At 37.0% G+C, this 26,237-nt stretch overlaps 1 protein-coding gene across 1 annotated transcript in view; it reads left to right on the top strand.

The window, feature by feature from the left end:
• FGF10 (fibroblast growth factor 10) overlaps window positions 1-15,029 on the top strand; it is a 75,021-nt gene extending 59,992 nt beyond the window's left edge. The window contains exons 2-3 of the mRNA XM_036410413.2: window positions 8,272-8,375; window positions 11,341-15,029. Of these exons, the coding sequence (XP_036266306.1) occupies window positions 8,272-8,375; window positions 11,341-11,538 (302 nt within the window). The 3' untranslated portion in view covers window positions 11,539-15,029. The remainder of the gene's footprint in view (window positions 1-8,271; window positions 8,376-11,340) is intronic.
• Window positions 15,030-26,237: the final 11,208 nt, after the last annotated feature.

The raw sequence follows: 26,237 nt of genomic DNA, 5'->3' as shown, positions 1-26,237 counted from the left end.
GCTAGGTACATTTTGACACTCTTCCTAGACAGTTAAGCTAGATCTAGATGAAGTTTTTGAAACTGTTGAATCAAGCATATAGGCAATCCTATATAGCTTTAAAGTGTGTGGGGTCCTTAAGCTAAGATATACATAGTTCTAGTTCTGTTATCCTATAGTTCTGTTCGCCCCCAGCCAGGTCTTTTCCTTCCCATTTTCTTTCTTTCTTTTTTTGCATGCTCCACTTGTGGAATATTTTACTGGGCACATGCTACCCAGGTATTCAGTGGTAGTTTTCTGCTCCAGCATCTCCACCATCTTTTATGAGCTCAATTTGAGAAAAGTTTTAGAATTTGCCACTGTGCTTGACAATTACATTTGTCAAACCCAAACCCAGCACCACATGCTTGTTCCAGGGCCAAAGCAGATTTTGTTCAGACTACTGCAGTGACGGAGAGAGACTGCAGTATTCACGGAGCTCAACTCATCTAAGAAAGAGGTGGCTAAAAATTTTAAGGAAGAATAGGTAGGGAGCCAAGAGGGATTATGGGGAATTGAAAAGGCTGGGACAAAAGAAACTGACTAGAGGCTATGTGGAAATGAAAACTTACAGAATGGGGTAATGGAGGATCACTGGAGATGGTTTGGCAAGGGGGGTTGCCACAATGCACAATTTGCAGTTTGGTATCATTTAATTTTCTCAAGTAGAGCTCCGCATTAGGATGGGGAGGAGGGGGGAGGGGAGGGCCCACAGGGTACATTTAGTGACACAGCTTGGTTCAGATGGAAGCCAAGCTAAAGTCCAGCAAGTGTCTAAGCACAGCATTCAGGAAGGTCCTTTGCATGCTGTGTGTTTGGGAGGTAGGAGTCCAACAGCTCACATAGTGTTTTTGAGGCTACATTTAATTTAGTTCTGTTTTGCATTAAAGAAAGATGAAAACATTTGTTATTTGAAATTATGTCTAATTATTATGATGGAAATTATTTAGATATTGAAAACTATGTGTTTATCTAGCCATGATCATGTAGGCCCAGAATCTACTGGACTTCCTAAAACCTAAAGTAGAATTTTACTGTCAAGAACCATGAGTAGAATCATGTTTTTAACAAATTCAAGGGTGTCAATGAATTAACTACCAGCTGAAAAAAATCATTGTTGTTTAATTTTTTCAATACCAGTATTTATGAAGCAAATTTAAGCATTTGCAAATGATCTATTATAATTTTTACAAAAGGAAAAATTACATTTGCTTTATCATAAACATGATACAGTTGGTGCGAGACATAAAAAATTACATTTGCTTTATCATAAAACTAATACAGTTGGTGTGAGACATAAAGCTAGATATTTTTATGTTTCTCCTGGAGTTTAACATCACATTTGCATAGATGTCCACTCTTGGAATATATCCAAGAAACTCTACAAAGGAGATATTAGGATTGCTACAAAAAACAAACAAACAAACAAAAAACCTCATGTCCTGTATTCAGAAAAGAATATAACCAAAATTTTCCCATATTTTGACTCAATTCTAGCAAGATTATATGTTAATGTATCCGCTCCTGAGAGCATTCTACTTTCACAGGAAAGTCATCAGACCTAATTTTGATGATGATACTGAGTCCTCAAGAAAAGCAGTGAGCTAAAACCGATTTGGCTCAGTGGAAAGAACGTTGGCCTGCGGACTGAAGGGTCCCAGGTTTGATTTTAGTCAAGGACATGTACCTTGGTTGCGGGCACAGCCCTAGAAGGGGGTGTGCAAGAGGCAGCTGATTGATGATTCTTTATCATTGATGTCTCTAACTATCCCTATCTCTTCCTCTCTGTAAAAAAAATCAATAAGATATATTTTTTAAAAAAAGAAAAGCAGTGAATTTTGATTATCATCTCTACATGTGAACAAAAAAATGAGTGAACTTTATTAAAAAGTAATTTGGAACTTAAAGTGTAAGATCTATCATACTTTAGTTACCTAGAAAATTAAACTAAGTAAAAGTTAATCCCTTTGTGTTGACAAAACTATATGTTTCTCTAAAATACTTTTGAAATCTAAAAATCAAGTGTTTGCTATAATAAGGAGAAAAGTATTTAAAGAAGATAAAACTTTCTTTAGCATTGCTTTTGTCATATTGCTATCTTCAAGTTTATTTAGCAAAGCCCTCGATGTACTGGAAAGAGAATGGGCTTTGGATCCAAACACCAAATTTATACTATGCAGTGAGTATGTGTTCAGCAATTCACTTAGTTTCTCCAAGGCTCAGTGTCAACATTTTAAGAACATAATATTTACCTGATATCACTGTGACTGTTAACTGAGACACGAAAGCCTATGAAACATAAGAGCCACACTGGGTCAGTTCTTGATTTCTGTGCTACTACTGTCATTAAATTCAATTTACTCCAAATGGGGCTTTTTAAAAAATATACATTTTATTGGTTTCAGAGAGGAAGGGAGAGGGAGAGATAGAAATATCAGCGATGAGAGACATCAATCAGCCACCTCCTGCACGCATCCTACTGGGGATGAAGCCTGCAGCCCGATATGTGCCCTGACCAGGAATTAAATCTTCACCATATGATTCATAGATCAGCACTCATCCACTGAGCCACTAGGCTAGGCCAAATAGTACTTTCTTCACCCAGAATGTTGCCTTGACTGGAGACCTCACACCCTAGATAACCTTTTTGATCCATGTTTGAGAATCTTTTCCTCACAATTTAATAATAAATAGTTGCAGAGCCATACACCTCTTATTTAGAAAATTTAAAGGAATTTCAGATTATAAGAATTTCCCTAGAAATAATTTTTAAATATTTATATTTTGTAATTCCTTGAGTTTTCCTTTGAAGCATGAAACATGTTGACATTTCCTTTTACTTTGGTTTCATTTTCATTGGATGTGGAGATATTAATGCATCTCAAGGTTTTACAAATACGATTCTAGTGACAAGAGCAAAAAGCCTGTATTTAATAAATACCCAGTTTTCTTGTACTCAGCCAGTCATTAGACCACTCATTGATTCATTTATTTATTCAGTAAATATATATGAATACGTATTATGAATTATGCACTGTTTTTAAATAAATAACCAAAGACCACTGCAATTGTGGTTCCAAGAGATAAGACAAACAGTGATTCTGAAGGAAGATCACATTGGGAGCCTTGTAGCCCCACACTCTTCGGTTTGGCCACACACTCTCTGAGGCATATAATGTAAATGAGACAAGTGCAAGGAGCTCAATGGGTTTTTCTATATTAGAATATAACCAATCTTTTTAAGAAACTATGAGAGGGGAATTAATTTAGAGATGTTAGAATCTGTGTATTGCATTTTACTAACCATGATATATTTCAGCACATTGACTATATAGCATTATAATCTATTTTGAGTTAAAAAGTTTAGAGAAAAATAACAGACGTGACTGATTCTGAATTCGTGAGGTTTTGGCATCTATTGAGCTGCTTCCAAGTTTCACAACTGATTTTTTGAAAAGTAGATTCCTTTTTCAAAAAAAAGTAACAAGAAAGCACCTCTGTTACTCAACAGAGTAGAGCCATCACTTTTACGGATAGTGGCCCCACTCAGAGCAGTTGGTGGTAAAGTCAACTGTTGTTCATGCATATGCTGAGCTCTCTTCCCTCCTTGTGCCTGTTTTTACTCATTTACTTTTCTCTGCCCAGAATATTCCCCTCAACCTTAGAAATCCCCACCTATTAAAATCCTACTCATGAAAGGCTCACTTCAAATACCAACATCTTTTTTAGGATGACTTCTTTGCTACTTAAAGCCATAACAGTACATTTTTCCCTCTGATATAGCACTAACTATATTTTTTATTGCAATTACAATACTTTAGCTTTTTGTGTCATTATCCTACTCAGCTTTAAAACTCCTTGAATATAAAGACTGTGTGTTGTTTGTCTATGCCCCCTCCAGAGTGAGAGCCAACACAAACCTTGCACATTTGTACTCAATCATCTTTAGAATTCCTTCTTCTCTTCATATTCTGTTTCCTAAAAAAAGATTAATAGGACTTTGCATTTATTGTTTACATCTACCTTCCCCATCTATCCATTTTATTAAAGTTTTATTTGTCTTTTACTTTCTCCTGTTGTGTCCATGAAAAAAATACTTAAGGAGAAATTTACTATTCGGTACAATAGCTTGTTTATCCTAATAGCCCAAATCATCTTGGTTCAATGACTTGCTGGGGAGAAAATGGGTCAGAAATAAAAATCATAAGCTAGGAAAGATACTTGTGAATGTCCACCGCCTTAGATTTATTACTCAAGCATTCATCAAAACATAGCACGCCCTGCAATTTCAAAGAAAAGATGACTTACATGAAAATTACAACTATTAGGTTATTTCCATTTGGAACAGTTTACAAAATCCTTCCCATTGCTATAGTGATGATGCATCATTAGGTATAATTTGCCCATTAATAGGAGCTGATTGATGTCACAATCACTTTGTAATGTTGATTATCAAGCTTTGCTAGTTAGGATTTCAAATATAATTCAGAATAAACTATACAGATTGCTATTATTTACTAAAAAGGATTTGATAAATGTTGGGTTTTTCTAATATGTTCTTTAAAAAGTTATATGTTTTATGTAAAATACTTCCTATTTGCCTAAATTCCATACAAGATTCTTGATAACTTAAGTCTGACTTAACTTCCTAACTTTACTTCTTACAACTTCTGCCTTGTTCCTTTTACTCTAATTGATAAACAAAACTTATAATTTTGTCTCTGAAAACACCATATTGTTCACCATAATGTTTTTGCTTATGTCTTCCCCTTTTCCTTGGTTATCTCTTAACTCAGTTCAGGTTTCATTTCCCATAGTTGGTCTGCCTTGGAACCTCAACTAGTATGAACTGCCTTTATCTTTTTCTCCCTTGTTTTTCATTTAAGTACTCACTATCACTTCATATGTTTTACTGGAATTGTCTCTGCATTTGTCTTATATTCCCAATAAAACATAGACTTTGTAAGAGGAAAGCCACAACTTGACTTTTTATCATTTCCTAAAAGGGAGTCCTTTTCCTCATAGGTCCTCCTATGTATGAAATTGTTCAAAAGCCCTTAAACTGATTTACAATTCCACCTATCGTATTCATCTTTTGAGAGATAGCAAAACTGATGTGGTTACAACTTAATGTAAATAACAGAATTTAACTATTAGAATGTCTAAATTTATAAAATATCTAAATTATATGAATAGGAAATATAATTTATTTTCTTTCTGTTGATGATATAATTTTCAGGTGCTAGTTTCTTTTAGGGACAAAACAGTGCTTTTTTATAAGTTTATTTTTAAGATAACTGTAGATTCACATCAGTTGTGGGAAATACAGAGAGATTCTGTATGCTGTTCCCTTAATTTCTCCAAGGATGCTGTCCTTTAATTGGCATTTAAATTTATATCAAGGCATACACATACAAAACTGTAAGTTATTAATCAAAAAATTGTCAAACAAAATTCTATTGCTCTTTTCCAAAAATACTTGTATAGGCAAACTTGATCATGCTCATCAAAGAACAGAGAACACTTGAGAGATTCTTTATGAAAAATAGAGAAGTCCTCTGGACTTGAGTTTCTCAGAAAATCACTCTCACATTCACAGATATTGTAACAAAGGCAGTCATTGTCCATCGCCCACAAGATTATCAAATTATGACTTACTGACATATGATGTATCCAAAAAATTATTTTCTGAATTTGAATGAATCTTACATCACCTACATCTTCCCTCTTTCTATTTTGAAGTAGTCTGAACCTTTCCAGGATAGTTCTAACTAGTCATAGAGTAGGATAAGTGGTTAATTGATTGATGAATTTCTTGAATATTGAGTTCCTATTTTGTGCAAAGCAGAATGAAACCCACAGATTTCCAAGCTAACTATGATCTACCATGTGCAATACACTCTCAAAATAACCAGTCAAGGATTTAGTAATATTTATATCACAATATGTTTTCTGTTCCCAACTTAGTCTGTTACTATAGCTTAATCCCACCTTAAAGTCTTTACTAAAATCATCCTTCATTCCTTTCCATTCTAACAGTTTCCAGTTACAAAATCATACATACATAGGGAACACCTTGCAATTTACTGGCAGTGTTTACATTTTCTCTTGAGCAGGCAAAGTAAATAGCAGCCTAAATATTTTGTCCAAGATTCCTAGCATCTGCCTTGCTCCATATCTTCTGCTTATGACATAAAGTCCATTAGATTTCTATTTCTTAAAATCAGACATGTTCTCTGTGGTATTCCTGTTAAATTATCTTGATGAGTCATTTTGTCAGATGGTTTTCCAACAAGATTCCTAAAACATGAAAGAGAAAGGAGATATGATGTAGAGGCAAAATAGTCAGAGATTCTGAGCAAGATATTCTAAAAGCCAAGATTCAAATGTTTGATCCATCATTCCTGGCCTGTGTTGTTTTATGACCTTAGATGTGAGTTATACAACCTCAGTATCCTCCATTTTTTTCATCTGCAACTGAAAATAGCAATACCTCCTTGTAGGATTGTTATGAGAACTAAAGAAATAAACTGCAAAAAAAAGTATGTCTTACAATGTGTAAATGCATGTGTGTGTAGGAGTTCATACCTTAAGGGAACTACCAGCGTAAAGAAAATAGATGTTAAACATCTCCTTCATCCTTCATCATCTTTCCTTAGTTTGGGTTTGCCAATAAAAATCTATCTTGCTCTAATAATGAGAGAGTGTGCTGTGTCAGGCCGGAGGCTTCCTTCAGGATACCTAAACAGAATGGTCCCTGACATGCAGTTCTGGCACAAGTCTTTCTGGTTATGCCAACTTTGCATGGGGGGATGAAAGCATGTCTATTGACCTCCACATGGCTCATCAATGTGTGAAAGAAAGGCAGCCTTTCATTTCTTGAAAACAAGCCACTCTTTCCTACTGGGAAGAGTATAAATACACAGTTTATCAATCCTATTCAGGATGGTATTTCTTATGCTAAGGAATATATGATGAACAATAACATATGATCAACTTCCAGATTGTATGGGCTAAGTCAGTAGGAATTTGTGTGTTCTGTTCAGAAAGAAGTTCCAAGATCTAGAACTCTTAGAGGAAAACTTCCCTCTAATTATAATTAAGAAGTCACTAAGCTCTAAGCAAGTTTTAATTATTTCATATGTATCTCTGCTTTAATCCTCACAACAGGACTATGAGGGAGCTACTCTTAGGTTTCCCATTTTACAAATGAAATTGTGATGCCAGGCAGTTCAGGGACATCTGCTACAGTCATAGCCCAGGAAATGCGAAGCCAGGATTCAGACCCAGCCGCTCTGGATCCATAGGCGTCTGATCATCACAGTGCAGCTTTCTACCCTGAGAAAGCTTTCCCAAGAGTCATAACATAAGAAGTAGTGAGTGCCCAAGGCCTACTTAACCCGGACTATCAAATGCCTTTTCTCTAAGAAACTTTTCAGATAAAAGTATCTTTTGATGCACCAACCGAAACTCGTATATTAGAAGAAAAAGGTCTCATCTATCAGTTACGAATTCCCTTCGTTTTTCACTCTTTCCAGAAAACAAGACAAAACAAAACAAAAATAAACTATAAAAAAATAAACACAGACAACTTAATTTTTTTTATTCTTTCCAGAAAAATAAAGAAAACTTTAAAAAATGCTGATGGATTTCCTCCCAAACCAGAGTCGTGATCCTGCTGTGTTAAAGATAATGTGGGTGTGGGATTAGTCACCCTGTACCTCAAAATGTCAACACATTTGCCAAAGATCAATTTATCAGTTACATGTAGCCAAAAGATTTAGTTTATCTAACTGTCCTACAAAGAAGAAATAGTTTACCACTGTTTTTACAGATTGAGGCAAATCTGACATATTACTGACATATGCTACAGATTTAATTTAATACCATAATACAGATGTGTGCTCTGATAAGTTTTTGTGAAATCCAGACTAAGATGAGTAGAGTTGTTTCAATATTTATGGGGTTGAAAATGCAGAGTTAGCAAAGGAAGCATTTTAATTAAAACAATATTTCCCCATATGCTCAGAGTAAAATACAGGGAATTCTTTTAAAGAACTACTACCTGTTTTTATACAGCTTCTGGGTTTTTAGGCACATTGAAAGAAGTTGGCATTTTATTTCCAATTTTAAAAAAGAAATTTGATTTAGAACTATCAAAAATAAACTCAGTCATTTTTTCTCGTTTTTCTTTCTCTCAAATGAATTTATGTGACTCGTTGTAATGTAGCCTTTTGTGATTGTATGTTTCAGGTATCCTGAAGATAACTTCAGTTGAAATCGGAGTTGTTGCAGTCAAAGCCATTAACAGCAACTATTATTTAGCCATGAACAAGAAGGGGAGACTCTATGGCTCAGTAAGTATTCTGCTTTTATTTTCAAAATTCACTGCAGTAAATTAGTACCACAGTTTTGGACTGCTTCCCAAAGACCTTGAATAGCTTTGTTATCGTTCCATTGCTAGTAAATAGAGCCACAGTGGGCTGCTCAGCACAGTTTGGCTGACAGGGTAGCTCTTCCAACTCTATAATCTCCTCTGTTGTTCACCCATTAGCCTACCACACAGGCTGATGCTGGTATCCATCAGCCAGTGTTCTGGATTGCTCACCAGTCAGACTCTCACGAAAGCATCTGGTCAAACTGGCGCGGGCACTGCAGACAACTTAGAAAGGATCAATGAGAACAAAAATCTTGAGTAGAAAACCATATAATGTGTATGTGTTAGAGCTGGAGATGGAATAGAGACTTGGGCGTTTTGTATTCTGTTAATATCTGAAATGGGGAGACATATAAAAAAAATTATCATTTTGTATGCCATGCAATCAACTCCAGAATTTTGTCTACCCAGACAAGAGTGATTAACTCCATTATGGACCTGGTTTCCAGCCGGTGCTTTGATTATGTACATCCTGGTGCCCCATAGCCAGAATCAGGAAATGTTACTTTAAAATGTTTATATAAACTTCTTTTGTTAATGAACATAAAGATGGGAGTGCCAGTAGCTCTCAAACTTGACCATGTGTTCAAATCACTGGGCTTATGAAAACACACTCGCAGATTTTCTGATTTAGTACGTCTGCGTAGGATCTAAGAATTTGCCCTTTTAACAAGGTCACGGGTGCTCCTGATGCTAGTGGTTTGGGAACCACAATTTGAGAATCATTGGAACTTGATTCCATAATTGGTCTGGGGATAGAACAGCCTTGTATTTCATTCATATCAGGTCCACTTATGATTGGAAAGTCAGACACATGTTGGGTCTATACCCTTGGGTGAGGTTGGGGGAGTCAAAGAAATTTTACTTGAAAATTTCCAATATATGTTGCTCTACAAATGAGCCTAGAAGAGTAATAGAGTATTTGAGAAAGGTTTTCTATTCAAACAGCATACTCATCTTCGAGGCATTTTTTTCTTTTTCTTTTCAATGAATGTGCTCAGGTCTCTCCTTAATGTACTATTAGCAGAATTGCTGGGTAAGAGGACCAAGTGTATGTATATTCCTTAAAGAGCTACTAATATGCACACTCAGTCAAAACCAATGCTATAAAGCCAGCTAATATGAGTTTAGATTGAGGGGTAAAATGTAAAAAAAAGAAATTCAAAACATTTTTCTAAACTCAGTCTCTACTTTAAGATCTTGCTCTAGCCTAGATTTAAAAAAAAAAACACAAAAAAAACAAAACAAAACAACAACAACAAAAAAAAACATGTTAACACGATTTACCTAAATGCTATAAATAATAGATTCCTGAGGCCTCCTGTGGAGAATCTGATATAGCATGTGAGCTACAGTCTAAATATTAAAAAAGCCTGAGATGAGGAGTCTGCTACAGGTGTACCTCACTTTAAGAACAATTGTTGTATAACATTTTTGTGAGGAGAAAAAATTACTTTTCTACACAGCCTCTTTAAAATATAAAATTTTCCAAAACTTTCTCTATCCTCCCAGTCTCTAAACTGCACCCCATTTAGTGAAATGAATGTAATTATGCATGTAAAAAATCATATCTGCTTTGAAAACCATATTTAAATGTTACTTTATAGAAGAGAAGCACATAGGATAAATTAATTCCAGGTAACAAAGCTTAAACTAACCACATTAACATAAACTAACTATTTATGATGATTCTGCTAATATTCACTAGCCCACAGAAACCTGGATGTTTAAATATACAGATGTTCAAGAGTTATAAATTAAGTAGAAATTTCAAAAAAGTACTGAGGTGAAACTATTTGAACTGCCCAGTAGACCTCTCAACTGAAAGATGCCTATATTGCCATTGGTTTGGATGGAGAAGGTAGAACCAGGAGAGCAAAAGCCCCTAGTCTTAACTTCTTGACTGTGTTAGTTGGGGTATAAGGAAAGAAGGACATTTTTGAAGCCAGGGTCTAGAAATTAGTGAGGCACCTCCCCTTCATTATTAACTCCAGAGTGAGATCCTGGATTTATGGAATGAATAAGACATCAATCCTTGTCCCAAAAGATCCCCTCAGAAACACATGGTCACTTGAAACAAAGCCAAAGCACTATAGCTATAGAGTGGAATTTTCCAAGATCAAAGTCTTCAGGGTTATACAACATTGCCAGTGCTAGGCACCATATTTATAATTTCTTTGATATGGTAATTCACAAAGTAAAGCGTTCCACGTCCTAGATTTCCTAAATCTCAAAATAAAACCTATCAAAATTCCAAATAATGGACAATTGTAAATAATTCTACAAAAGTGAGAAATCTGGTGTTTAGAAGAGAGAAAAGCACACTCATTTCTCCCCTGGCCACATGGTTATCTAGAAATATTATGAGAAGTTCTTTCTCATCATTGTGGGTGTGTTTATTGTGGATTTATAGGTAAGTAAAGTTTAAAAACTTGAAAAACCTACCTTTTTCTTATAATTCAATTTTACCCATGAGGCACCCTAGTCATTACTCTTGAGGGGGAGGGGGTCGAAGAAATAATAACACTATTCTTGATCATTGACTCATCACAAATGTTGTTAGTGGAATGTCTATTTCAGGATAATCATTCTAGACACTTAAACCACGTCATATTCAAGGCATGCCTGCTTTGTAAAAGGGTCTCAGTATGTGTCTATGATGATCGATTAAGTAAATAATCTGTCTTCACACGTAGAATCTGCTTTGTAGTTATGAGTTATGAGTTTTACCCTCTGCTGTTGAATTTGTGTTATTAAGTACACACCTTGCCTACAAATGTCAACAGCACACAAACCCCCGAAATTGGGGTTCTACAGCTGGCTCCAGGCCAAGGGAACCAAGTACATTAACATAAGAATAAGAGATTTGGGGTTTTTCTTTGCAGAAAGAATTTAACAATGACTGTAAGCTGAAGGAGAGGATCGAGGAAAATGGATACAACACCTACGCATCCTTCAACTGGCAGCACAATGGGAGACAGATGTACGTGGCGTTGAATGGAAAAGGAGCTCCCAGGAGAGGACAGAAAACTCGAAGGAAAAACACCTCCGCTCATTTCCTTCCAATGGTGGTGCACTCATAGAGGCGGCCAGTGCTTGTGGGTGCCATGGAACCGAAGACTCTTTGGCCAGGAAGAGTGGGTATAGTTCATGAACACAGCGGCTCGACAGGCAAAGACGCATGGCAGGCGTCTGCTTGCTTGACAGAAAGGAAGTCTGTAAAGGCTTTTGTACACACTGCTGATGTATGATGTTCCTTTCGTTAGTTCTGTGTCATGCCTTATAATCCAGATAGAGGCGGATCAAGTGGAATAGAAGTTACTCCTAAATGAACAACATTGTGGCTGGGGGTTTTTTTTTGGTTAAGTTTTTGTTTATGTTTGTTTTTGTGTTTTGTTTTTTAACCTCTGAGATAGAACTTAAAGGACATGGAACAATCTGTTGAATGATCTTCAGAGAAGTTATTTATGGAATATGAACTCATGTCAAAGACTTTCGTTGCTCATTCCAGCCGAGTGATTCAATGAGCAGGAAGACATGCAAGCATTTACTGGAAAGCACTTGGGTCATGTTCTGTGCACAACCAAAGGAGCTTTGGGCGTGGCATCGTGGAGCATTGGGTAGGGTTAAAAGATGTACACGTGTTAGTGTAAAACTGTCCTAACAAAGCAAATAGTATGGTATGCTTGTGCATTCTGCCTTCATCCCTTTCTATTTCCTTCTAAGTTATTTATTTAATAGGATGTTAAATATCTTTCGGGGTTTTAAAGAGTGTCCTCAGCAGCTGCCCTCTGATTGGCCTTTGCTTTTTCTTCAGCACACCACATGCATGTTCATGACAAAGTGATTTCAGAACTTGGCAAACACTTCGAGAGCAGGAGATGGCACGGGAGGAGCAGTGTGAGTGCACCCATGGGCGATTGGTTGATTTCATCTGCACCTCTGCAATGACAACCATCAACCCCCCCCCCCCATGACATTGCTGGGGCATGGCATGAGTGACAGATGTCTGCCATCATTTACAAACATGTATCACTGCTAAGGCTTTCTTTCCTGAGAAATAGACCAGAAGGCTAAATGTTTCCCTTCCGATACATCAGTGGGTCTCCAAGGATATATAAAGAAGGAAAATTGTTTGTTAAATACACCTTAGTGGCCTAGCCTCATTTTTGACTAACGATTGTCTGCCACTTGCAGTAGTGGTAGGCGAGGAAGAGGCTGTCTTCGTAAGTAAGTGCCCTTTATAAGTCCCTGTTGTGCATCTCCCTCAAAGGAACTCTTGAGGAATTTGGTACGAAGTGCAAGTCTCCCAGAGGCTTAATCTGAGCAAATATATCCTGGTATATGTGTAACCATATACTGAACAACCTGTTCAAGCTGTATAATCTAGTCTCTACAAAACCAAATAAAACATCTTCTCTGTAAATTCAAAGAGCTTTGGAAGGTTCCATAATGTAACCATATCGAAACTCATTCTGGTAGAGCAGGTATAGGAAACAGGACATAAGAGTGTACCAGACAACACACATTGTACTCCACTAAATAAATACTTAAGCCTTATTTGCAGTGTCTGTAGTGATTTTAAAAAATGTAGAAAAAGACTATTTGTTCTAACTATTTCAAGTGATAACTATAAGAGTGTGTTGATGCTGCAGTTTTGCCTTCATACTTCTTGTTTTAAAAAGGCCTGTTTACTTTATTGTTTGGACATGGTATTTTGGTACAAGAAAAAGGCTCACTAAATGTGTCTCTTTACTAAAGTTTAACTTCTAGAAAGGCGGGTGTTTTTGTGACTTTTTCTTATACCTTAATTGTGTCAATGTTTAACCAGCACTTCCATTTAATCTGTTATTTAACAATTAGCTTTCTTAAGAAACTCTCCCATAAAGTAATCTTATAAAAGGTCTTATTTTTTTTCTCATTTTTTTTAAAAAAAGTTGGTATTTCAAAAGAAATGCATTTGAGACAGTGAATAGGCTATGGTTAACATTGCGTTTCATGGTACCTGGCTTCTAACTTGCTTTTTTAACAAATGGGATGCTTAAAAAAAAAAAGTTAAGTTTTGTGGTTGGAATCTAGATGCTCACATTTATATAATTGGTAACTGAGTCTGCAAGCTGTAGTGTAATGCATTCCTATCAGAACTAGATTGTCTTGGTTCTTTTATTTTACAATAATAATTGCACCTGACATACGAAGATGGACCACCCACAGCCCAAATTAAATGTTGGATGAGACAAATACAGTATTAGATGACCACGGCAACAGCAAATAGGGCACAAGCTGGACTCGTGTTTCACACAACCGTTTAGATTACCAAGGAGACCGTGTAAGCAGTCGTCATTATAGAACTCAAAACACTATAACAGCTTCTGGCAAAATGTATCAGAGCTGGCAGAAGCCAAAAATAGAAAACATCTCCCTTCCTTCTCCCCCCAAAATACACACACAGGCACACACACAGAGAGACAGGAGCACAGAGAGTCTGATAAGGAGTATTGAGATTCTCCTGCATTTAAAAATGGCATCTTTGCCCGATATGGAGACAGAATACTGGACCCCTTTTGCAGCTGAATCGTGCTAATGAAGGAAAAGCAGTTCCCACCCTGAATATTGTACATATATTTTTAAAAGCATCATTATTTCGGGAGCTCTCCCACACACCCCCACACAACGTCAAGGTACATCAGCCACAAATGTGTGTCTATCTGAGTGCTGGACTCCTGGTGACAATATAGAATCCCCCCCCCTCCTCCCACCTTCTGAAAGGCTGAACAGTGTATAGCATGTTCCATTTAAGTAAACGAATAAAAATGCTGGGAAAAGAAAATTAAAATAGTGTGCTTGTTTGTTTTATTAGCCTAAAACGATACCTGGAAATACAGAGAGAAGCTCAAGTGTGCCTGGCAGGATGTGGTTAAATGCCCCACAGCCTCTGACAACAACAACAACAGAAAAAACATCGCTCAAACATTTGTAAGATTTCTTTAATGTTTTGCATGTGTGAGGCAGCTATCCTTCCTCTAATAACAACCAAATGCGTTCGGCTTCTCCTGAGTACGCAGGTCCACCTATTTACACAGTGGATGGAGAAGGATGAATTGAAAACAAGGATGGCTTGTGAAACATTGAGACGTTTTGGAGGAAAGCCAAGAGGGCTGCGAAATCTGATTTCAAGGGCATAGAGTAGGCCCATGAACTTGATTTGAAAAGTAGAGAAAAGAATTCAACATAATAATTTGGATCCAGGGCCCAAGCGAGGTTACAGACACTATGTAAATTGATAAACATTTGTGCTGCCCAGATCTAGTAATGTTGATGTTGTTCATTCAGGATTTAGGCGTATTCACAAAAGTACATTTCATCTTTTCTTTATCAGTGAAGTCCAAATTTTGTGTAAATAAAGATGTCTGTAGGAAGCCATGACCTATTTAAGGAAAGATATCAGTAGAAGGAGCCCATTCACATGCAAATATCACATTCATTCAGAATTCCTGTCTATTTTACTAGATAGGACTTCTGCAACTTAAACTAAGCAGTTAGAATAAAGAGGGATGTTTGGGAGGAATACTGGGCAGCTCTGTGTTCCACCAGCACTGGACACAAAGCAGCTATGATCTGCTCCCTGTGGCTCTCATGTCCTCTGATTGCTGACTGGCTTTATGTTCTCTGCTATTCCTTGCATCCAATTTACTTCCTTCCAACACCAATACCTTTTCCTCAAGATCCCACAATAGAAACAACCTAGGATAACTTGTATCAGCCACGTCTAAATAACGTATCAACCTCTAGAGCGATCTGTATGACAAGGGATGCGGGCCTTGTGATGTTTCAATCACATGGCTAGAGTTGACAAGGTATGGGTTTTGCACCCCACACGACAGGAACAAAGGAAATGCAGTGCACCAAAGGGCAGTGCTGGGCAGGGCAAAAGCAAAAATGGTCCTTAGCTACATCTATTTAAATGAGACTACTGACTTAAAATATGCATCTTCTAATCTTGCATTTTTTTCACACGTCCTAATTAGCCTTCACCTATTTATTCAAATCAAAGATTTCAAGATCTTATTCTATAGTGCATTTTTTAAACGGGAAAGATTGTATTTGTCTTATCTTCTTTTGTTTTGTTTTAAAGCCAAGAGTAGGGCCCTGACTGTAGCCAGGCTCGGTGTAATTCTGCAAACTTTAGAGAATGATCATTGAGATGAATGCAAGTTTTCACGAAATCAAAAGGTGGTCCTCCTACCATATATTAGCCTATATCACAACATGACGTTATAAGTCTTCCTTTAAGTTTACCCCAAGGATATGTACTAGTATTTCAAGTATATCAACATGTAGAATAAAATCTAAAAATGAAATGCCGTTTGCTTTTTTCATTGTAAAATAAAAAAGAACTAAAAAGAAAAAACCTGCTTTATATCTCTTTCTCTGTCTTGTGTGCACTGGATGAGACAACAAAAAAAACTTTATAATGAGCATTTTTCTCTTCTTTTGCTGATGTAGAAAACAACAAAACCCAAAGATGCCCTTATAAATGAATATCCACTAAAAACACCTTTGTGAACAATATGTATTTGCTAACATGGTATAATCATGATCAGACTAATGAGATCAGAGGCATTGATCTTATTCCTACGTGGCTAGTAGTGAACATTTCCATTTGTCTTTTCCTTAATAGCAGCTAAGGACAACAGTTCTAGACTCAGAGAAAAGCCATATGCCAACCATCTATTCACATGGCATGGATTATCTTACCTATTTTATTATCCCCCACTAAAGAGACTATGTTCCTGTTCTAATATAGGCAATTGCATCCTTTGGAGATGAGCACAGCAAATGAAGGATCAAACCATCCCGTGTTCCTCATTACAACTGTAATTGAACATGTGCCTTCGTACAACTTCAGTGGTGACCCAGCTGCAGAATGGCCAATTGCAGCCAAGCCTCGCCGCCCTGAAGTTTGGTTTTAATTACCTTGCACACGTCTTCAGTGCCTAAATGATCTCACAATTTTCAAAATTATTTCGTTATCAATTCTGTGGTCAATTTCAGCTGCTGACAATGCAAATATTCTCAGAGGCCTTTCAAGGAGAGTAAATGAAAATCCGTATTTTATGAGGTGCTAGCAATCAAAAAAAGACTGCTTTTTATGGTTATAGGAAGCATTCAGGTTAGGGGTCATTTATCGATTCAGTTCAACATTAAAAATATTTTAACATCTGGTATTTAAACATCAGACTTTTCAATGGCCTTTTTTTTTTCAGTGATGTAATCAATATGTTCTGACATCAATGATATTTAAGCCAATATCTATAAAAATGATATAAGAAAATATGTTTGAGAGGAGCCTTCCTATTAAGAAAAAAAAGAAACACACTGAAAATGGCATCACATATATGGAAAGATACAAACAATATCTTATTTGTTTTCCTAATAAATTGAATATTGGATGTAAAGTGTGGTTTTATGATGTAGGAAAAAAAGCAACTAAATAGTATGTGTGTTTTTTAAAATAGTATTTTTTAAGTCAGTATTGGCAGCCAAACCTCCTTATTTTCCCCAGGAGAATTTCGCATTCCATCCTCCAAGATCTCCTAAGAAATAATCAAATCAGCATATTTCAACTGCAACGGTTTATCTTTCTCTTTCTCCTCATTTTTAACTCCAGGTGATATTTACTAGCTATGTGAAAGCTATTTCCTTGTTGAATGCACAAGGAAAATATAGCTTTTATTTAAACCAATACCTAATTGAACTACTTTAAATGAATAAAAAACTCCACAGTAATGTTAGCGGAGATTGTTGGAAGCAAGTATTAATATTGGGTACCTAGAATTATTGTTACAGTCTCCTAGCTATGTTTTTTTTTTATCATGTTTCTCTCCATATATATATATATAAATATTCCATAGTGATAAAATTCCGAATATTTAAGTTATTCATTCCTACTATTGGAAAAATTAAATACAATATTCAAACATAGGGCCTGTTGTGGATTGCAGTCCTGACCCCTTGTCATTCATGGCAGTTTACGCGAGAGAGAGGTAACTGTACTCACACTGATTTATAATATAGCTCCCATCTCTTAGTCTTCATTTCCCAGTATAATTGCAGAACCAACATTTGAATCCAAATACATTATTGAATCCCCATGATCCTACTGTGTAAAACAATAAGCCACGTGAATAAGGGTCCCCTTCTCCAAAAATTTTAGTAAATCCATTTTTTTTATTATACAGTTCTTTTTGGAAACAGACATATTTGCCAAACATTCTGTCTTAATTTGTTTATTCCTTATCTGGTCATTTTTTCATAAAATGTGGAAGTGGTACCTGTCCAACCCAGAGGAAACAGAGGGCATGACAGATGGGCAAGGATAGCTTGCCCATTCTGCACTGTGTGGCCCTCTTCTAGGGAAGCCTTAACCCTTACAAATATATTGAAAAATAGGGGGAAGCATGCCTCCATCTTTGTTTCCAAGAAAGCAATTCAGCTTTTAGAACACCACCTAGAAATGAGTGGAACATGGCCCAGATCACTGTCTCCAGACCCAGGCACTCATTCCCCAGGGGTTGAAGGCAAGTTGCATGCCCCCTACTCTCCTGCTATGGAATCCACATCCAATGACAGCTCAATGTCAGGTATAAAAGCCTCGCCCCTTTGCACAAATGGGATAATCCAATGGGGTCATTCCCTGTGGGATCAGCTGAGATATTTGTTGTGACTTTTCTCCCACTGCTTAACCCTGCTCCTGCCACCCCTCACAGGTGTCCCAGGAGCACGCTCCAGGAAAGTTCCCACACGCAATTCCCTATCGCAGTCTGTTTCCTTTGGAACTGGATCTAAGACACCTCGTATGTGCTGTTTGCTTGTTTTTAGGGTGGAGGCAATTTGACCGAACCATGACAAACCAGCTACCCCTTCTTCTGAATGACGGTAGCCTGTTTTTTGCTTAAATGGCATGTGAGTATAATAAGTCCATGGAGAAGCTTAGGACACACAATACTTCCTGGAATAAACCCATGAGGGAAGTGCTCAGGATTAGTTTGGAGAGTGCCAACAGCACAGAAGAGTGAGAATGGGTTCACCAGTCTAGTTCCAGGATATGAACCAAAGGCGATGGGCATTAAGCCATGTGCCAAAACGAGGCAGAGGCACAATAACAATTGTCTAAAATCATTCTCTTTTTATTTTATGAAAGAATGAACAGAGAGAACCTGTGCAGACAGTTCTGTTGTGGATAACCTAAAGGTTAGAAAGGTATAGTCAGACATTTCAAAAGGAACATTCCTAAATGTTTCCTTAAGGAGAAAAAAAAAAATGGCAGTATGAATGGTAAATGAGAGATGGGTAGGTATACAAACTTCACTGGAAGAGTGTTCATTTCAATTTCCCAAGAGTCCAAAAACGAAAGGATAATATTCTCAAAACTAAGAAACTCCCAAAGTAGTTCCTCCAAACAGTTTCTGGGACCTAAGTATTTGTATTTTATAAAGAAAATCACTGATAACAATTTACTATTATTTTTTTCCCCGAAGTGCTCTGTTGAAATTCCATTACTGGGAACCTCAAACATCATTATCCAGGACAATTCCCCATTATTATGTTGGAAATGGAACTTAATTTTAGGTTTCCAATTCCAAGTCCCAAGAGGGAACTAAATGTCACAGAACAAAATGTCACGCAATGAGATCGGATACTAAAGTATGTGACAGTAAGCAGATGTTTCCCTAACAATTACCACACAGCAAAAGCCACTCAAAAAGTGAGGTACAGCACTTCTCACAAGTCAAAGGGCACCCACATCACTATTCAGCATGTGGTATTTGCCAGTTGATATTCTGGTGAGCACAGACATGCAGAACAAAACGCAAAGCATGATTATTTCAGGAAATACAGCTTTAAGGAAATTATTCCTTAATAATTTCTGTTAATAGGTCTCAAGGGGCCAACTCCTAGTATCACCAATAAAACCCAAGTTCTCATTAAAATAGGAATAGAGGGAAATATAGTCTTAATTAGTCTCATAAAAACCTCATCACCACCATCCCTGCCTAACACCCTCCCATGAACGGCTTTGCCATCTGTGACACATGAGAAGAGACCAAAGGAAGAGAAATGGGACTTAGGAGACACATGTTCAGCTCTGAATAAAAAGGCAAAATTGGGACAGACCAAAGCACAAGAACACCACTCCCCTTCCCCTTAGTTACCGATCATGACCAGATCCCGGAATCTTAAATCTTTGGATTGCCAATTTCACGAAGCAAATTATTTGTTTCAGGACAGATGTCCCCTTAGTCTCTTAATATCCACTTTTAACACTGTGACAATGTAGCCAGGAGTGAAACCAAAAATGAAAAACAAAAATAGTCTTCAAGCCCCATGGAGATAGATGCCCAGAAATCCAGTAGACAAAGGTAAATGTCAGTGAATGGGTCATGGGAAATACTTCAATAACCCAGTCAGAAACAGAGATAGGGATTATAAAGTTTTGATGTCAAAATAAACTTAGGTTAAAACAAGTCTTAGGTCTGGCTGGTGTTGCTCAGTGGTTGAGCATTGATCTATGAACCAGGAGGTCACAGTTCAATTCCCAGTCAAAGCACATGCCCAGGTTGTGGATTTGATTCCCAATGTGGGCCATGCAGAAGGGAGCCAATCAATGATTCTCTCTCATCATTGATGTTTCAATCTCTCTCTCCTTCTCTGAAATCAATAAAAATATATCTTTTAAAAACCTAGTAAGTCATAGGTGTCATCAACATGTAAAACTAATAGTTTCAAACAAGACAACTTAAAAGACTACATACTTAATTCACACTATATGTATAATTTTTCCCCTGGAGGCTCTATATTCTATGAACTAGTATATTTTTTTTATTACTATGTATGAGTTTAACCTAGGATAGGATAACCATTTGGGGAATGTTATACATTCTAAAATGTATCCCTGAATTTTTTTTTCAAAGACATCACTCTTCATTGTATTTAAGATATCACAAGGCAGCTAAAATACAATATATGATAAACAGATTTTTAAATTCTGAGTATGCTAGTGAATCTTAAAATATAAAAGTATGTAGTGTTCCTGTTTTTCACTTTCACAAAAATAATCATGCTGAAATGTGCATTTGTCTGCAGCAGCCTCCCTGCTAAAATGCAGGAAAACAGGTTGCCTAGTCCATTTGGAGAGAAAAAGGCCAAGCTGCCTTCATGGTTTTGTACAAGTTTTTATTTGGTATGTGTGCTCCGTGCCATTGAGTCAGCTCTGACTCCTGGAGACCCTCTAAATGAGTGAGGTCTATTCCACTGTGTTCTCACAGTCGTGCTCAGCTTCTGTAGACTCATGCCTGTTGCTTTTTTATATATAGAGTAGGTCTACAGGGAAGCATTGGTCAGATTGTCAAACCTCAGAGGGAAGGTAGGTGAGGGTGGAGGTAAGAGGGGGAGATCAACCAAAGGACTTGTATGAATGCATATAAGACTAACCAGTGATCACGGACAACAGGGGTCTGGGGGCATGCGTGGGGAGGGGTTTGGGATGGGAATGGGGGGATGAGGACAAATATGTGATACCTTAATCAATAAGGAAATTAAATGGAGTAGGTCCATCTCATATTTGGTATTTTCCAGCTGCCTTCTATTTTGCCCAGAAGCATTGTCTTTTCCAAAGAACCCTGTCTTCTCATGATGTGACCAAGTAAGACAGCTTCGGTTTTATATTTGCCTCCAGCATTGATGCAGACTTAATTTGCTGTAGGGCCTACCTGTTCATTTTTCCAGTGGTTCAGCATACTTGTAAAGCTCTCTCCTCCAACACCACATTCCCAAAGAATCACATTTCCCTTCAGCCTTCTTCACTGTTCAACTTTCATCTCCATACTTAGCCATGGGAGTGGGAGGGTGTGGATGACCTTAACCTTTGCTCTCTAATGACACAGCTTTGCTCTTGGTGATCTTGCTAAATCTTCCATTGTTGCCTCTCTGAATCTCAGCTTCCCTGGATTTCTTGGCTGAAGGCTCCATCTGAACTGATGACTGAACCAAAGTAACCTTTAACAATTTCAGTGTCTGCACTGTCTATGTTAAGGTTATGTATGTCTTCTGTAGTCATGATATTTAACCTCTCAATGTTCAAATGCAGTCCTGCTTTGGCATTTCTTTTCACTGTCATGGAAGTCATTTCTGTCACGTCAAGTGGTATTGTCTGCATATCTTATGTCATTGATATTTCTTCCACACATATTCACTCCCCTCCAGCTGAATCCGGTATGTTTGTCACATGATATGTTCTGATACAAACTAAACCAATAGGAAGATAAAATGTACTCATGTGTGACACATTTACCAAAAGAAAACCATTCTGTCCCCAGTCACTTCGGTCCCCAATACAGGTTAGACATCAGGACAATCAAGTGCTCAGGCATACTGATTTCTTGCAGAGCGAACCACAGTTTTTCATAATCCATGCATTTGTGTTAGTTGCTCTGTGGCATTCTCTTTTATGAAAATGGCACAATTTATTTGCCCATCCCCAAACTGGCGCACATATAGGTTGTTTCTAAATTTGCATAACTACACATGCAATAATTGTCTTGTAGAATCCCTTTGTGTACGAGGTCAAAGGCCTCTTCACGGTGTAACTAGAGATGAGCATCTTTGAACTTTCCCACATATTGTCAGATGCTCTTCAAAGCATCTCCAAATGAAAAAAATTTAATATCGTTTGTATTTTCTTGTTGTTTTAAATACATTCTTCCCCATCATAATGTAAAGATTTTCTCTTATAATTATTTCTAAAAGTTCTGAAGATTTCTTTCATATTTAGATTTTCAATTCCTACGAAATTGATTTTTGGTACAGTGTAGGACATGGATAAAATGGCATTCTTTTTACTTCCAGGACAGCCAATGGCATCCCTCTTTACTTCTAGGTCCCCCTTTATCAAAGGACAACTGTATTTAATTTTTCATCCAAATCAACAAGCATTTGAAATTGAAAGGGGAATCTATAATAATAAAAGCATAATATGCTAATTAGACCAGAAGTAGGGCTGCTAAGGGAAGTCCGGGTCCCCTGTGCCTGCCGGGTGCCGGAGGGAAGCCAATGCCGGCAGCTGGGGGAAGGAAGGCCTATCTTGCACGAATTTCATGCATTGGGCCTCTAGTTATTAATAATCACACTCAGTCAACAGGCATGAGTAGGAATAGTCCCAGGGAAACAGAAACCTACAGACGTTTTACTCATAACTCAAATTCAAATGTGTGTGTGGGTCTATTATTATATTTGACTACTTACTTTCCTCTGTTAAAACTTTTATCTATTTCTAAAGCCACAACACAGTTTTAATGATGAAATGTTTAGAATGCCAGATACTTTGGGGCAACTTTTAATACGTTTTTCAAAAAGACAAAATCTTACAATGCAGAAACTATCCCATGTAAAGTTCAGATTGGGAAAGGATATTTGCAGCACAGATCACTAAGAAAGATTAATACTCAGAACTCTTGCCAGTCTCTAAGAAAATAAACCAATAAGAGACCATCAAAATAAGAAAAGTCGGAAATCCTGATGGCACTAAGTGTTAGAGAAGATTTGTTAAAATGGAATATATCGTGTACTGCTGTCCCTTGGCAGAGAGAAAAAAAGAGAACAATCTACATAATTCCTTCTTTCACCAAAACATGTTCCAAAATGCTTCCTGGCCCTATTCTAAATTGTATATGAGTCTTCCGATCACTTCGTCTTGTTCCTATAAAAATCATTTTGGTTTATTTTGGTGCTTTTTCTGCTTTCAACTGGCTCCATCAGAGCCTGCTTGTCTAGAATACCAATGAATTAAAAGTATTAATCATGGTGCTTTATTGCACCAGGAATAAATGTGCTTTACTTACACTGAGGAATACAGATGCCATGGAATATTCATTGCCAAGGTTGCCTTAACAGAAAGATTCAAGGGAAGCGCAGTGTGAGTGAGGAAGCTCAGTTGTTTCTCAAGTTGTCCTGTAGTACCACAATGGTTATTCCTCTTTAAACTTGTAAACTAAACTTTTCTTTTGAGATGCTCATGATCCACATGCAGTTGTGAAAATAAATAAACAGTGAGATCTTGTATATCTTTACCTCATTTCCTCCAGTGGTAACATCTTGCAAAACTATAGTACAATATCCTAAACAGGTTGTTGGGATTAATAGAGTCAACATAGGGAACACTGTCCTTGTCACAAGCATCTCTATATTGTCTTTTTATACCCACACCCACTTCCTTCCTGTCCCCACCCCCTTCTTATCACCAGCAGCTATTATAATCTGCAGCAGCTATTATAATCTGTTCTCTATCTCCATATTTTTGCCATTTTACAAAATGTTATGTAATGAAATGATAGCACATGTAACCTTGGAAAGGAAGAGGAGAGGGAAAGGAAGGCAAAAGGACGGGAGCAGTATTGGAAGCATCGCTTTGGGGTTTTGATTGAACTGTTCAATGTGCGTAGCCTCATTAGGGAAAATCATTTTTCCAACTGTCACCTTCTCTTGATTAAACAAGCTCTCTGTCTCTGCTTGTATATTCAGGTTCCCTCTTTTTTAATGAGATCCCTGCCAACTGTCCTGACAAAAGTGGTGAAGGAACTCTGAACTTGAAGAGCAGAGCCTCGTTATACTTCTAAATCATAATATTATAGAACAGCAGCCATTTCAATCAATGTGCTGGTTACTATTTCATCCATATATAAGTGTGCACCCTGGACTTAGGAACTGAATCTCTTCCTTGCTAATACTGTGAGGGCATCTCTTACCATTGTCTTCCATGCTCAGTCTCCTCCAGCTCTTTGTTCTTGCTGCTTATCCAACACACAAGCATGAGGGAACCTCAGCACTTCTGTACTCGCTGGTCCTACTATGTTAGACTCTTCCCCAGGGCGTCACCCACCCATTTCCAGAAGTCCTCTGCTTAAAAGTCACTTTTCAGAAAGGTCTTTCCTTACTATTTTGCTTGACATCATATCTAACATTATATAGTGACTTGTTTCATCACCACTGAAATTTAAGGTCCATAAGAATAGATATTTTTTTCCACACTGTTACATCCCAGAACTTAGACTAGCTCTTGATGTGTAGTTGGTAGCCAATATTTATTGAATGAATAAATACTTGAATGAAAAAAAATAATTTGCAAGCCTTAGAATGCCTGGATAACCCTATTCATTGGGCTTGTGGAGATCTTACTGCTGTGCATTTTTAAACAGGAAAATTCTGAGAAAAAAATTAAAAACAATCACAAAATTAATAGCAAAACAAAGAATACTGGTAGAACCCAAATTTCAGGATCCAAAGCTTAAACTCTCTTCCTCATCCCCATAAAGCTGCTAACAATGCCTTCCTGATTTTATTTTTTATTACCTGCAATCCTTCTATCTGCTCAACCTACTGGAAATTTTACAGACTGCGTCTTTTTAACATAAAATTTATAGCAAGAGTTTGCTTCCTTGGGTCAGGCCTACATTACCTCAAGAATATTCTTTCTCCATAGTATTTTGGCATTTCCCTTCCTGGCTTCAGCCAGACCCCAGAAGCCAAAAGGTGCTCCAAAGTGAAAAGTAATGGGAAGGAAAAATTAACCAAGCTCCTGAAACTTCCACAAAGATTGGTTTCAAGTTGCATCTGCATTTTAGTGTGAATTAGTCATGAGAGAAGAAGGGAAAGGGGAACTATTTAACCAGTCTAAGCATTCAGGTTTAAGCTACTCTCAGAGTGTCTTTGTTTATAGCTCTCCTGTTTCATGCTGACAATTCATTTTTAACCAGGTTTCCCTTCATGTATATTTAGAGAATTTTCTTAGCAGCAGCCAGAACACACTTAACATAATCAGGATGGACCTAATTAAATGGGGGACAGATGCTGATCTTTCCATAATACTTGGAAATCTTGTAAAATTTCTTTTTAATTGAGCATGAAATATACAACAGATTTGTTGCCACCTATGTAGAATCACATATTCTAGAATAAATATATATGTTGGTGTACACACACATATAGAGTAGTTTTTTAAAGATTCGAGAAAATAAAATAAAAAATAATACCTGTAGAAAAGATTTTACATTACTTGTTATGCAGGTGAGCCTAACCCCGAATTTACCAAACAAATTTGAGAAAGAACAATCTTCCATTTCTTCCAATAATATAAAAGCATACTCTACAATGACAAAAAAATCATTATAATTTTTAGCCTCATTTTTGCCCCATTTCCCACCCTGCAAAATCCAAGGTAAAGCAACACAATACACCTTTTCCATCCCCTATTTTACAGGCCTATTAAACAACTAGCCCCACAGTCTCAATATATTGGAGAATATATGGACTTTGGGATCCCAGCATTCAAACCCTGGTTCAGTCATATATTAGCTAAACTTAATGTTAGTTTATTTACGATAACATAGGGACTAAAATTCTTTTCTTTAAAGGTTGTTATAAAGATTTGAACAATACCACTAAAGCTCCCAGCATAGTTCTTGGTTTATGGGGAAAGTTCAATAGATGAAAAATCAACTGAACTCTGAAAAGAAATCCTAGTATTTCTTTCCAGTGAAAAACTGATTTGTTCCCTAAATTTTTCAGACACATACACCTTATACAACGTTCACATTGAGAGGCATCTTAGGTATCAACTAAGTCAACCCACTCTTTTTGGAAATGAGAAGTTAAGCAATAGGGGATGAGAGCCCAAACAACCTCGCTTCAAAGTAGCAATAAAAAGTTCAGAAAAAAAATGAAATTC

The sequence above is a fragment of the Pipistrellus kuhlii genome, unplaced genomic scaffold, assembly GCF_014108245.1.
Source record: "Pipistrellus kuhlii isolate mPipKuh1 unplaced genomic scaffold, mPipKuh1.p scaffold_m20_p_4, whole genome shotgun sequence".
NCBI classification, from domain to species: domain Eukaryota; kingdom Metazoa; phylum Chordata; class Mammalia; order Chiroptera; family Vespertilionidae; genus Pipistrellus; species Pipistrellus kuhlii.
The sequence above is the reverse complement of the archived record's forward strand: the minus strand, read 5'-3'. Positions and strand labels throughout refer to the sequence as shown.